This window comes from Epinephelus moara, chromosome 7, assembly GCF_006386435.1.
Source record: "Epinephelus moara isolate mb chromosome 7, YSFRI_EMoa_1.0, whole genome shotgun sequence".
NCBI classification, from domain to species: Eukaryota; Metazoa; Chordata; class Actinopteri; order Perciformes; family Serranidae; genus Epinephelus; species Epinephelus moara.
In genome coordinates, this window is record NC_065512.1 from 40,201,722 (window position 1) to 40,215,457 (window position 13,736).

At 41.2% G+C, this 13,736-nt stretch overlaps 1 protein-coding gene and 1 long non-coding RNA gene across 3 annotated transcripts in view; both read right to left on the reverse strand.

Annotated features, from left to right (window-relative positions):
* Nucleotides 1-386: 386 nt before the first annotated feature.
* On the reverse strand, nt 387-3,279 carry LOC126392771 (uncharacterized). Its single transcript, XR_007570214.1, has 2 exons — nt 1,626-3,279; nt 387-1,237 (listed from the first exon to the last, which is right to left on the reverse strand). It is a non-coding gene; the product is annotated as an uncharacterized LOC126392771 (long non-coding RNA).
* Nucleotides 3,280-3,406: 127 nt separating this feature from the next.
* marco (macrophage receptor with collagenous structure) overlaps nt 3,407-13,736 on the reverse strand; it is a 62,197-nt gene continuing 51,867 nt past the window's right edge. For both annotated transcript variants that reach the window (XM_050048356.1, XM_050048355.1), the window contains 2 exons: nt 6,480-6,644; nt 3,407-4,371 (listed from right to left, as the gene is read on the reverse strand). In XM_050048356.1, coding sequence (XP_049904313.1) covers nt 4,241-4,371; nt 6,480-6,644 — 296 coding nt within the window. In that variant the 3' untranslated portion in view covers nt 3,407-4,240. The remainder of the gene's footprint in view (nt 4,372-6,479; nt 6,645-13,736) is intronic.

Sequence of the window (13,736 nt, forward strand, 5' to 3'; positions counted from 1 at the left end):
TGCACAAGAGTTAGTGCATTTCTCAAAACAATTAGTGCAAACTGCAAAACCTAGTTGATAACCTGCAAAACTGTGTTACTTGCTCAAAATGGATAGTTCATTCCTCAAAAGCAAGTATTCATGTCAATGAAAGTGTCAGTGTCATCAAAATGAAAATCCCTGACACTATTGTTTATGAACAATAGAGTCAAACGGCTTTGTCATGTTTTCATTATGACAGTTTACTCTGTAAGTGTTTTCCAATGCAAAAAAGTCAGATCTTGGTGACACTACCTGAAAATACTCAAAACAGCACTATACACTATTTGCACAGCCATTTGAAAACTACAGTAAAGCTACACATTACTGTATTTAGTGAGGTAACAGAGTACAAGACACTGAATACGTATGTTTCATAGTTTTACTGCAATTCTAATTTGTTCACAGCATTGTGCAAAAGAAAAATACACACTTACTTATTGACAACAAACATAAGAAACACCCTTTGGGTAGAGCTGTGCACAACTGCACAAATGCACAACTGTAAACAATATTGCAGTACATATTGGAACATACAACATACACAGTATCATTCACGCACATCCAGACATTCCTGTCTGTCTGGCCATATATTCTCATCTACGTCACACCGAATATCATCCCTTGCAATGCAGCGAGGAAAGTATCTCCTGGAGTGGCGAATCCACCCTCTGCAGGACTCTGCTGTAATGTCTTCACATGCTGCATCCATGGGCGCTAGCAGGGCCATTTGGGCATGTGGATGCCGGTCATATACCTTCCACCTCCAGGCAGAGAAAAACTCCTCTATCGGATTCAGGAATGGGGAGTAGGGAGGGAGATATTCCACCAGCATCCTGTCGTGTACCGCAAACCACTGTCTGACCAGATCTGAGTGGTAAAAACGCACATTATCACAAACAACAACATACTTATTCAGATGCTCTCCAATTAGACCCCTCTCATTCTCAGGGATTATGTCCCTGTAAAGAGTGTCTTAAAAGGTCAGCAGATGTTGTGTGTTGTATGGACCAAAAAGGGGGATATGGGTGAGGACGCCGTTTTCTGAGATGGCTGCACACATTGTAATATTCCCTCCTCGTTGGCCTGGGACATCAATGGTTGCTCTCTGTCCAGTGCGATTTCTTCCACGCCTTCTACCTTTTGCCAGATTGAAACCCGCCTCATCAAGGTACATGAATGTGTGCAGCGGTTCCCTGGTCTCCAGCTCCAGTACACGCTTTATCCCAGAAGAGAGAGAGAGAAAAAAACTATAACAACTTTTCCTGTGTAACATAATGCATTTTGGACAACATATTGTACAGTATGTACTGTGAATACACAGAACTGTCATGTAAGTGTACTGCAAAGTAAACCGTTTACAGCACTGAACATTAGAGTATGCATAGAACACATACATGTTTTACCTACTGGTGACGGATCTCCTTCACACTGTCACTGTTCCGTTCAAATGGCACATTGTACAATTTTTTCATGCGCATTTCATTTCTCCTGAGCACTCGGTCAATTGTAGGGATTGAAACAGATTCAATATTCCCAAAGACATTGTCATCCTCTATAACAGCGCTTTGTATCTCTCTCAACCTTATGGCATTGTTTGCAATCACCATTGCACAAATGGCTTCCTCTTGTTCCGGAGTAAAAAGGGGCCTTCTTCCACCTCCGCAAGGTTGTCTTGCAATCCTATGTGGTGCAGAGTAAAATTACAGTAATGTACAGTAAACATGAGATACACTGCATTAACCCATATTACTGTAGTGTACAATAACAGTGCTTCCAAATATGGCAAATCTTTACTGTAACACTACTGTACACTACAATACAGTAAATCTGTGCTGCAGTAAAGCTGTAAGTCTAAATGTTAAATGTAAAAAGTGACAAGTTCTTGTCCCACTGTAAGTTTCATGTATGACACAATGACAGTAGTGCAGTGCAGATTGTTTAGTGCTGAATTACTGTCCAATATACACACCTGTTCTCCCAGCAAAATGTTTGAATTGTTGAATTTACAGTGGTTCTCCCAACATTTGGCTGCACCCTTCGACCAGCCTCAGCCATTGTGAGGCCGTGATTGACAACATGGTCCACGATTGTAGCCCTAATGTCATCAGAAATCCGCTTATATACTTGGCCTCTTCTTCCTCTTCCCCTGTTTTGTCCCCTTCCCCTTCCTCCCCGCATCCTCACCGCTCTTCCACGACGCTGACCTTCCATTTCTGTGTCACAGTATAATAGAAATGGTACACACTATGTCCTGTTTGGTTCATATATGTTTGCCAATGGGATTTAGCTTTGAGTGACTGTGGAGAAGTGGCTTATGATTGGTTACAACTAATGCTTCACACACTCCTCCTCATCAGTGAAAGCTGAGGTTCACCTGAGAGAAATTGTTCAGTTTAGGAGACATTTTCAGGAAAAAATGATAAAGAAATGTATAAAATTTGCTTGACAGATTTTGACAATTAGTTCAACATTTTTGTATGTAATGACTCAAGCAATGAAATGAGGACTATTAGTTTTATAGGGACTGACTATTCAGCATTCATAAGTATAGTTCATTTTGACTGACATGACATAAGCAAATGATAATGTCATAAAACAGCAGAGAATTGTATGAAAGCAATTGATGCATGTCCAAAAGCATTTGCAATTTGTTGGAAGGAATGAGAAACTGCTATTATGACGTGCACAAATGACTAAATGTTGTGGAGGTTGAACTAACAGTTATGAGAATTTTAATTCTGATCAGAGAAATACATTAAAGCAACTGAGAAAAACTGTAACTGTGGCTCTTATCTCATCAGAGACCACAGCTCTTGGTCTTCCTCTCCTTCTTCTCCCTCTCATTGCCACTCTTCTCTCTTCACCAATCTGTCCTCTTTGATCCATATTTCCAAAAAACAAAATTCAGAAGCCATCCCCTTTTATCTGCTTGCTATAGTGACAAGACAGGTCATCTGGGTGGGTTTTCAGCTGCAAACTGCACTCAGCTGCATTTGGAATTATTATTATTTCATTTTATTGTAAATATTTTGATATTATTTTCTATAGATTTCAAGGTGGCTGCAGCAGAAATGCACATTATTTTTTCCATCATTCTGTTTTGATTGTGTTTTTAACTGTTTTGAACAAAGTGTGTAAGCATTTGAAAAAATGTGCTTTAAAAGTATAGTGTTTTGCAGGTGGTGAACTCTGACTGAGAAAAGAGTTCATGAATTTTGGTAACTGTGGTCACTGAATGCATTTTGTGTGAAAGCAATGACAAGTGATTCACAGTTTGCTCCACATACACTTCTGTTTTGCTGACTGTGTGGAGAGTTTTGATAATGTGACTTTGGTTCTGACCAATGCTTGTTAGCAATTGAAAAAAACTAATATCTTCCACATGTCTCTCATAAAAATTTTATTGTCAATTATATCAAGTTAAGATTTACAGAGAGCAGACATATTGATTATGATACATAGATGCAATGTGAAAAAGGTGTTATTGGACATAAAAGGTACCTTACACAATGTATGTTATTACTCATTTAGGTGTATCAACTGTGATAGCACTTGATGTGAGCCTTGACATGTGTATCTACAGGAAGTTCCCTGAGGTGTCTGGGAAAACGTGACAGAGCCAGCTGTGTCAGAAACCATTCCTTAGCACGGCTCCTGTCCTTGAATGTGACCTCTTCATCTTTGCTGACCTCTGCAAAGTCATCTGAGACTGTGGTGATGTGCAATGGACGGAAGGTGATGGCAAGCATGTCACTGAAGGCAAGGGAGGCCGACTGGAGGACGGGGGTTGATGAGGACAGCGCTGCTCTGCCTCATTTGGGAAATATTTTTAATCAAAAGAGTAAAAAGTGGAGAAATGATGCCTGAGATTTTTATTCCAGGAAAGTTTTATTAGCATGTTGACAGTGCACTGTCATTTTGGCTAATGTGTTTAGTAATAAATTGAAACTTTGAACTGAATGTTATTCTATATGCTGTGTTTTATGAAAATGTAATGAGTTCCAACTGTGAACATCATTAACAGCACTGCTCTCTGCTTATACTGTATCTCCAGCAAGATGTGTGCATGTAATGTTTGTGTTTGTGTGTGTGTGTGTGTGTGTGTGTGTGTTTGTGTGTGTGCGCAATGCCTGCTAGCCAACTTGTCACTACATGTTTATCAAACTGTGTAGAACAGTTTAAACACCATTTTTCTTGTTGGCTTCAATGTGGTGTCATTCTAGAGACAGTGCACTCCGGCGTCCTCACTGTGTTGACAGTTGGTAACTCCAATTCCTCCATGTCGGCAGCTAAAGATGTCAGACTCTGTTCCTAAACATCTCAGCTCATCCAGCCAGATCCTACCAGACCCTACAGAAGCATAGCAGGGTGAGAATGAGATGCGTTCATCAGGTGCTTTTTTTTTTTAAAGTTATCATTCTGAATGATGAATTGTTGAGTGTTGGAGATATCGGAGATGTCTGCCTTCTCTCCACTGTAATGGAACTTGATGGCAGCTTGTGGTACTCAAAGCACCAAAAAAATATATTTGGAAAACTCAACAGTGATGTCTCTTTCATGACCCACTTACTCAAGAGAATCCACACAGCTTGTGAACAGTTTCATTGGAACTATTTTATTTCTACCAAACTACACCTGCCAACCATATCACTTCGCAAAAGACCAACATCCTTAGCCTCAGGAAGTAATATGGACCTAAGTGAATGAGTGCATAATCTGTTTTTCTGTGCAATGAGTTTTTATTAGCAACAGAGCTACTTTCTTAGGCCCCGATCACACAGAAAGCATTTTGCTGGTTGCAAAACGTGAGGCGCACCGCACTGCCTTTTGTTTTTTTAATTGAATGTCACTAGTAAAAAAAATGCTTGCTGTGCCTTTTTATTGTTGTCAGATGACCACCGCATTACCTCCTTACCGTAACCTTCCTGTGGAATCAATCTACCCTCTATTTATTTATTTATCTTTTAAATTTTATTTATATTCACTGTAATCAGTATCTAGCTCCTAAAATGGACAGGCAGAGGGTACTTGCTGTAGCTCTGGTTGAGGGTGAGAGGCTGTCCACAGATAGTTTATTGGGCACAGCAAAAGGGAGATTTGTGTAGGTACAGGAGACCCTAAAAAAGAGGGCGGACCACGGGAGTACCACCAGTTGGTCCTGGAGCTTCGCCTCCATGATGGGTGTTTCAAATACTGCACCTATATGCTTCTACACCTGCTGTTTTGTATTAAGATCATGATAACTGTGGTTTGTAAAGTCATATACATGTAGCTCTGGGTATCCAACAACCACTACCAGTTTCTCCTCCATTGTTTGCCAACTGAAAATTTGTCGTCATGACCACTGCAGAAGGCCTGCCTCTGAAATCATCTAATTGGACAAAGGGAAAAAACGGAGAAGACATGGGGTGCTTTTCCAGTGTGAGAGCGCTCTGGCATAAACACTAGACCCCTAGAGCACAGAAAAGGGAGGTGCATAGCAATACAAAAACAGCAAGCAAAAAGTTCAATTCCCATTACAAACAATTAGAAAAAGACACCTCCAGCTGCTAAAATGCTTTCTGTGTGATCTAGGCCTTAACTTGTTGGTAGTTTTATTCAATACCATGAAAAAAGTTCAGAACTCAGAAGCTCAACAAAAGAGGGGGTAGTGTAAGGGTCAGAGGAAAAGATGTAATGGGAGAAAATAAAATTAAGAGTTTAAGAAATACCTGTAAAATGACCATTTGAATATCAATTACTCACACCACGTTAGCTTGAATTTGTGATTTAATTTTTTATTTTTTTTTGTATGCTTCCAAGGTTAACGAAGAATCCCAAAAAAGCAAACAATCTTAATGAATTCAAGTAAACAGGGACCACATTTAACAACAGCGAAACTAACTCTTACCCAACTTGTGCAGCACAGTCCAAATCTCATTTATCCAGTTAAATGTTCAGTACTTTATGAACACATGCATTTTTGCTTAAACGTTATGATTTAAAACATGTCAGTCTATACAGTCTTATGTACGGCTGAGTAGCGTGCCTGGGCACACGCATTAATTTGAGCTCAAGTAAAGCTTATACGCATGTTGTTTTATAATATAACATTTTAGTGAAAATGCATGTGTTTGGGAAGTAGTGAACATTCAATTGGATGAAGAAGATTTGGATTATACAACACCAGTTGGGTTAGAGTTTTTAAACAGATTTTTTTTTTTTTTATGTACTTTGTTGTTAAACGTGATCCCTGTTTACTTTAGTTCATGAAGAATGTTCACTTTTTTGATTCTCTATTAATGAGGAGGCATGCAAGAAAAACTTACTTTACTTCATGATTTCATGATAACATATGATGAGTTATCAATATACAAATTGTCATTTTTCAGATTCAGTATTCTGTTAAAAGTTTTCTTAAGCATAAGAGGATATATGGTACAGAGAACATGATGTGATGGTGGCAGTGGACTTCTTACCAGGACTGGCAGTGAAGGTGGAAATGGCGGTTTTGAAGCCCAACATCTTACAGATCACCTTGCCATCCACAGTGTCAAAGCTGTCATCACACACGGTGCCCCAGACCCCATTGTACTTCACTTCCACACGCCCGCGGTATTTCCCCGGCACCAGACGCACATTTACTGTGATCACACAAAGTTCTGGCTGTTAAAATTATAAGTTCATGTATATATACAAACAGAAGCATAACAAATGTAGATGCTTCCACACAGATGCCCTGCATAGTACAATTAAGCAATTAACATCAAATTATAACATAATATGTTGTGTATAAAAATGCTGAGCAGGCCTAGCTGGTTCTGATTTTTCATTCTTTTAATTGAGATTTTGGACTGACATGTAAGACAGTGCTCTCTGCTGTATGGCTGTTATTATGGGTTGATCGTATTAAAAATGATGAAACTAATGTTTTCTACCAATTCTTTCTTGAGTTCATTTGCAGTGGCAGTTCTAGGCCAGTTTCAATGGGGGGGCCAAGCTAGGGTCAGTCCTTTTGATACAGGGGCACATACAAGTAGGGTCAAATATCTAAGTCTGAACGATAAGATATTCACCAGATTGATGCCTTTAAATCAAATATATAGGCTACAAAATTTTCTCCCGGGGAAGCATGCCCCCGGACCCCCCTACGGGGTTGGATGTAGTCTCCAAAAATCTTGTGGGAAACACTGATATACATATATATTAGACTTGCACCGATTTACGTGATCGGCCATGACCTGCAACCGGCTGGTCAGTCTAAAATATGCCGATTTAAAATACGCCGGTCAACTTCCCGGCGCGCGTATGATTGTCATCGTGTAACATCAGCACCGCACACACACACACATGTGCAACTCACGGCTTTGGCGATGTGAGAAAGTGAAACATGGGTGGCTTCTCACCTTAATCATTCACACACACACCAAGACAGAGAAGGAGAAAGTTGTTAATTGTCCGTGTTTAACTTAACTGCGGAGCTCTCAGTGCTGCACTGTGCCGCTTGAAACTGACGAGGCGCGTGTCCGCGTGCCGAAAATGCGCGTGTCCGTGTGCTTACTGGCAGTTGCATCCTGAAGACCTGTGTGAATTTTCCACAGGAGATTATTTTTACTTTTTTGTGTTTTAAAGAAATTACCCACAAATGCTATACACCAAGAATTATTATTTTGTTTATCAATGTTTTTATTTATTTTTTAATATATGTATATATATATATATATATATATATATATATATAGATATATATATATATATATATTTTTTTTTATCTTTTAAAATTATTTATTTTAATACTGTACCTGAAGTTATATTTGGGCTATTTATTTTAATACTGTACCTGAAGTTATATTTGGGCAAAAAGGAAAATGTTTCTTAGCCTGTGTCACTGTTTTTGTTTGTTTGTTTGAGATGATTATTGAAAAACTGGTTGTATCTTGGTTAAAATGTTCTAATTAAGCAAAGATAGAAAATATTGCAATATCTTGTGTGCTGTAAAGTGGTTTGAAAAAAATGAAATCGGAATTGGCCATCCAAACATCGGTATCGGCTCCAAAAATTGTAATCGGTGCAAGTCTAATATATATATATATATATATATATATATATATATATATATATACACATATGTATATATAGGAGAGACATGTTTTGGTTAGGAAAGAAAATATTTAATTACAAATGCACATGAGAATGGAATGTGAAAATGTGAAAAGTCTTTGGCGATTAGACCCCTTAGAGATGATGAGCTATAAGGAAGGTGATGGATCCGTAGCCAATTAGGGAACCCCCCAAAACAGTGTGAGGAGCGAGAAGGACGACAAACCGTATGACGTGAGGCAATCCTTACCTTACCAGGAGGCAACAGGCTTCTAACAAAACAAGCAGATAAAGATTAGTAGGGAATGCATTGCAGAAGAAGCACGAACAAACTGAAACGAGGAGGCAGTGAATGTGAAAGGACAGATTTTAAGGCCTGCATGACTCCTGAATGGGGTAATTTAACCTTGATGAGAACATATGGTCAGGATGAGACTGGGACAACAAATAGGGAGCTCCTATCTAGAAAACAGGGGATGTGAGATGAGCATGGAAGGGAAGTGGCAGAGGGAGGCTTGGATAGATCTAAACACCGAGATGAAGCTAGGGTGAAATGGCAGTGGCAGGGGATGAGGTCATATGGCAGAAGGAAGGCTGGGATGGCATGATTGTGGAGGCCATGGTGTCTATATGTTGAACGAAATAAAAGGTCAACTAGGACCAACAGAAATGAAAGATCATAGACCAAACCTAAATTAAGGTCAGAAGACCAAACTTAGGATAATGCAAACAAAAGGCAAAGGTGGGGCAACCAAACATAAATTAAAGTCAGCAATTTTCAGCATGACAGCAACAGAAATTAAGGGTCTGATGACCAAACTGAAATTAACGTGACTGGTGCGAGGTCCTAGTGACCTGGGCCTATGTATGCAGAAAATAATAAAAGATCAATAAAGACCAAATGTAAATAAAAGGTCATAAGACCGAACGAAAATTAAGATCATAAGACCAACTCAAATAAAATGGTGAAAGTAAAATAAGGTCCGGCGACCAAAAAGAATTTAAAGTCATCTTGACAAAGAGAAATTATGGCCCGTCGGCCGAAAAGAAATTACTGTGTATAAGCATGAGGTCCCGTAGACCTGGGTGCACAAGCTGGAGTCCTAAAGACCATCAGTAGAACAAAATAAAAGGTCATATGACCAAACAGAAACTAAGGTCGGAAGACCAACTTAAATAAAATGGATAAATTAAAATAAGGTCCGACGACCAAACATAAATTACGTCCGATATGACAAAACAGAAATTAAGTGGGTCCCTCTGACCAAAGAAAATTAAGTGTTGCAGGGGAAACATTCTGAGGCGGTCCAATGACCTTGGTGTGGTGCATGAGGTCCACAGACCATGGGGGCATTTGCATGAGGTCCCGAAGACCAGGGGTGTTGGAGCATACAGCATGGGGTCCACAGATCATGATGGGGCATTTGCATGAGGTCTGAAGACCGAGGGTGTTAGGGCGTACAGCATAAGGTCTTATGGGCCATGATGGGGCATTTGCATGAGGTCCTGAAGACTGAGGGAAGCAGAGCATATAGCATGAGGTCCCACAGACCATGGTGGGGCATTGGCATGAGGTCCCGAAGACCAGGGGTGTAAGAGCATGCAGCATGAGGTCCCACATAACATAATAGAGCATTTGCATGAGGTCCGAAGACTGAGGTTGTTAGTGCATACAGCATGAGGTCCCACAGAACATGGTAGAGCATCCATGAGGTCCGAAGACCAAGGTTGTTAGTGCATGCAGCATGAGGTCCCAAAACCGTGATTGTGCATTTGCGTGAGGTCCCGAAGACCATGTAAATGAGCGAGAGATTAGGCGAATGAGGTAAAAGGAAATGAACCAATAAAATTGCATTAAATCACGGCCAACTTGAATAAATGAATACAGCAGAATATGTCCCAGGACCAGCTGATAGAGAATTGGCAGATAGAATTCGTGATTATATAACCAAAATGGAATATTCATGGGTGATGCATGATTGAGGATTATAAAACGATAGGTGAGCAGTAGCGGATGAGCAGGTGTTCGTGCATGCAGCATGTAGTTGGAGGGCCACGGATGACTGTGCAAACGGCATGAGAACGCGTAGAGCATGGGTATTGAGGGGACGTGGGATAAATGACAGCCATCCTAACTGAACTGAGGCAGACGGAATTGGAAACATGAACGAGTGCAAGGAACATAGGACTGCACAACAAGCAAATTTCAGGTCAGCAATGATGCAATAGCAATAAGATAACCAAACAGAAATGGCAAATGGCTGATGCATGACTGTCGCTCCATCGAATATAAAGGTGGGCAATAGGACAAACCATAACTGGGATTTGATTGAAGGTAGCAGAAGAGGAAACTACGAAAGACCACCACCAGCTATTTGCATGAGTTAGTGAGAATTTGGGGAGCAGAAATCTGATTTATGAATTGGTGCTAGAATGGAGCCATACCTAGCTCCCCCCAAAAACCAGTGGGTACTTGCTACCCACAAAAAAAAAAAATTCTGCCCTGGTCCTTGATCCCTGTGTTTGTATGTTATATTGATCACGTTTTATTTATTTATTTATTTTATTTTATTTTATTTTATTGTTATTATTTGTTTATTTTTATTAAAGAGATTTATTATTATTTATTATTATTTATTTATTCATTTATATATTTTCTTCCTCCCTGTATTGCTCAGCCTTAATAGATATTACCAACACTGATTGGATCAAGATTATTGCCCAAATAGATGTAGTGGGTCCTATGATAAAAGCCCTACCGCTGAACTGGACAAGTGTCACTAACGCCAGGGCCACACTGCCTGCCAGCTGTTATTTTTCACTGCCTGGCTTGACACATTCGCTCGCGGCTCGCGCAGAAAATAGACCAGACGCCGAACTGATCACTGCAAATCGAGAGCCTGCGCGGCCAGTGTAGATGACACAGTCGGTTAACATGGGCGCCGAAAGGAAACTGCCTTCACTTCTCGGCGCTTCGAGGCTATTCGCGGCGCTTCCACGGGCGGTGTGGCCCTGGCGTAAGAGGATTAGAGATTGCATGGGCATCTTCGAGTGTATGCTGACCAGCTACATCTCCCCTACAGGCAGTCGACGAATGATGCTCTGGATCACTGCTAAATACGAACAGAGCGACATGGCACAATGATGCCATGTGCATGAGGGGGCGATCACGCAGCTACTTGCTGAGCTCAAATGATTTGACAACTACTATACATGTCCTTAAAAACAGGAAAAGATCGGGCTGATTAGAGGCTGCCCTGCATACTGCTTTGCATGACGGGATTGAGGCATGTTCCGGGCCCGATTCATGGATGAAATCGTGAATGGTGATTCTGAGATGGATATAATTGTGAAGGGCAGCTCGAATTAAGTTAGACCATTTACGACTGGGAACTGTGATTACCAGAACTGATCAGTGTGCATACCACTGAACTGCAGACAGACTGGAAACATAACAATTAAAAATAGCACAAGGGTTGAGAAAACACCTGGAGCGCCGCCAGGAAGGAGCTGCTTGCGAGGACCTCTTAATAGAATAGAATAGAGCGAACCAGATGATTGAGCCCTAGCCGTCATGACCACAGTGTGTGTCAGAATGGTGGTTCAAAACATCGTCGCTACTAGGTGAAATAAATCTCACTAAATAAAAGCCCTGCAGGTGCAAACGTACTGACCCTTTCTTAATGTACATGTTAATCAACCATGGTGGAGGGAGCCCAAGACGTGACAATGGCTGCTTCTGTATTACTGTCCATATAATGATGATAATAATGATGATAATAATAATAATAATAATAATACATTGTATTTGGAGGCGCCTTTCAAGACGGCCAAGGTTGCCTACAGAGCATGGAAGAAAAGATCAGTAAGACATCATTAAAACAAAACAACAACATAGGAACAAATATACTGTAGGCTAGTGCACAGTGTCCAGATAGAGTGAATATGCCAATTTTTTTTTTTTTTTGAGGATGCGGTATTGTACTGGAAGGCAATGAAGTTGGATGAGAACAGGGGTGATGAGGTCAGATAATTAGATACAGGTGATGATCCGGGCGGCCGAGTTCTAAATATGATAAATGACAAGAATCAGGCAGATGGATGTAATGGTACTGCAATAGAGGCCGCCATTTATCCTTTGAGTATTTTAAATTTTTTATTTATTTTATTGTCACCTGATGAAACAGCTGTTGTGAGAGTACGTGCATACTATGGACACGCATGCGAACTCTGCTGTGTTTCCTGAAAGAAAGGGAATGCGAATAAATATGAGTGCTGCAATGAGGCGTTTTTAATTGATTGTGCTAGAAGTATATTCTCGGTCACCTGAAAAACCCGCACAACCCCACTGGAGAATCGCTGAAGGGCTTATGATTGAAATGATACAGGAAGTGTGGTAAGATAGCGGCATGATGCGCACGTGAGTTTATTTTATGAATGAAGATGAAGAGGAAAACTTGCTTAGCTTAAAGCGAATACCATAGAGAAGAGAACGGAGGGCATAGTGTGCCTGCTTAATATGCTCACTTTGATGAAACCCAGTGAGCCGAAAATTGAGGTCCGGCTGATCATATGAGACACACTTAACTTAACAGTGAGGGAGGCTGATGATCGGATGGCTTAAACCACCGGCTCTCTTGCCATGAGGGATTCGGGAGCTCCGGGGCTGGAGAGGCTGGAGACAGAATGAAGCGTTGGTTCGGGGTGGACGCCAGCTGAGTGGACCGGTCGGCTGAGAGTGGTAGCCGCTGCATGTGGAGGCCTGCGGTGATGATGACGATGATGAGGCGGAGGTGAAGTATGTCCAGGGACTGAAGCAAGGTGTGCGTGGAAGCTTGACCGGAGTAACGGGGGACGGCGTGTGGCAATCCGGGTGTACGTATGCAACGTGTCCCGGAGAAACAAATCATGATACGTGTAGGATGGGCCCACATCTTGAATCCGTACACGACACTGAGCTTGAGACTGAAGAAGAAAACGGAGGCAGAAGACGCGCGTTGACAATATGACTTAAAAACAGGTGAAATCGCCTGAACTGGAGGACGTGATGAATGAGAGATGAATCCGCTGCTGCTGAGGAATCGCACGAGGCTGTACAATCAGCAATAGACTGCAGGGAAAAAAGGCACTGTTGCCAACTCCACAGTAAGAAAAGTAGCTATTGGCTGTCCTAAAAGTCGCTAGAAGTCGCCAAATGACGTCATTGCCTAATTTGCATAATTGTCCATATGCATGTCATTGTAATGGCTGCTGTAGGAGAGAGGAATAACGTCGTGGGAGAGACATAAACTGAGTAAAATAACACCCTGAATATGTTTAGAACTACAAATGAACCTTCTTTCAGTGATTTATATTAGACAAAGAAAATTTTACATTTACATCCCGCCCTGACTGTAAACCAGGTTGGGATCAGCCAGCGGCTGTTCCGCGCATGCGTGATTCACTTGCAGTCTGGACGTGGAGGGGTTAACATCCCCTGCTCTGACTGCTGCTGGGAGGGAGGACTGGGCCATCTGTGAGTGCTTTGGGGCGAGGGAAGGGCCCACGGCAGCATCCGCTGCTCGTTGAGAAGAATAAGAATGATACGTGCTCTCACAACAGAGTCTCCAGAAGTCTCCAATAACATCAGAAAAAGT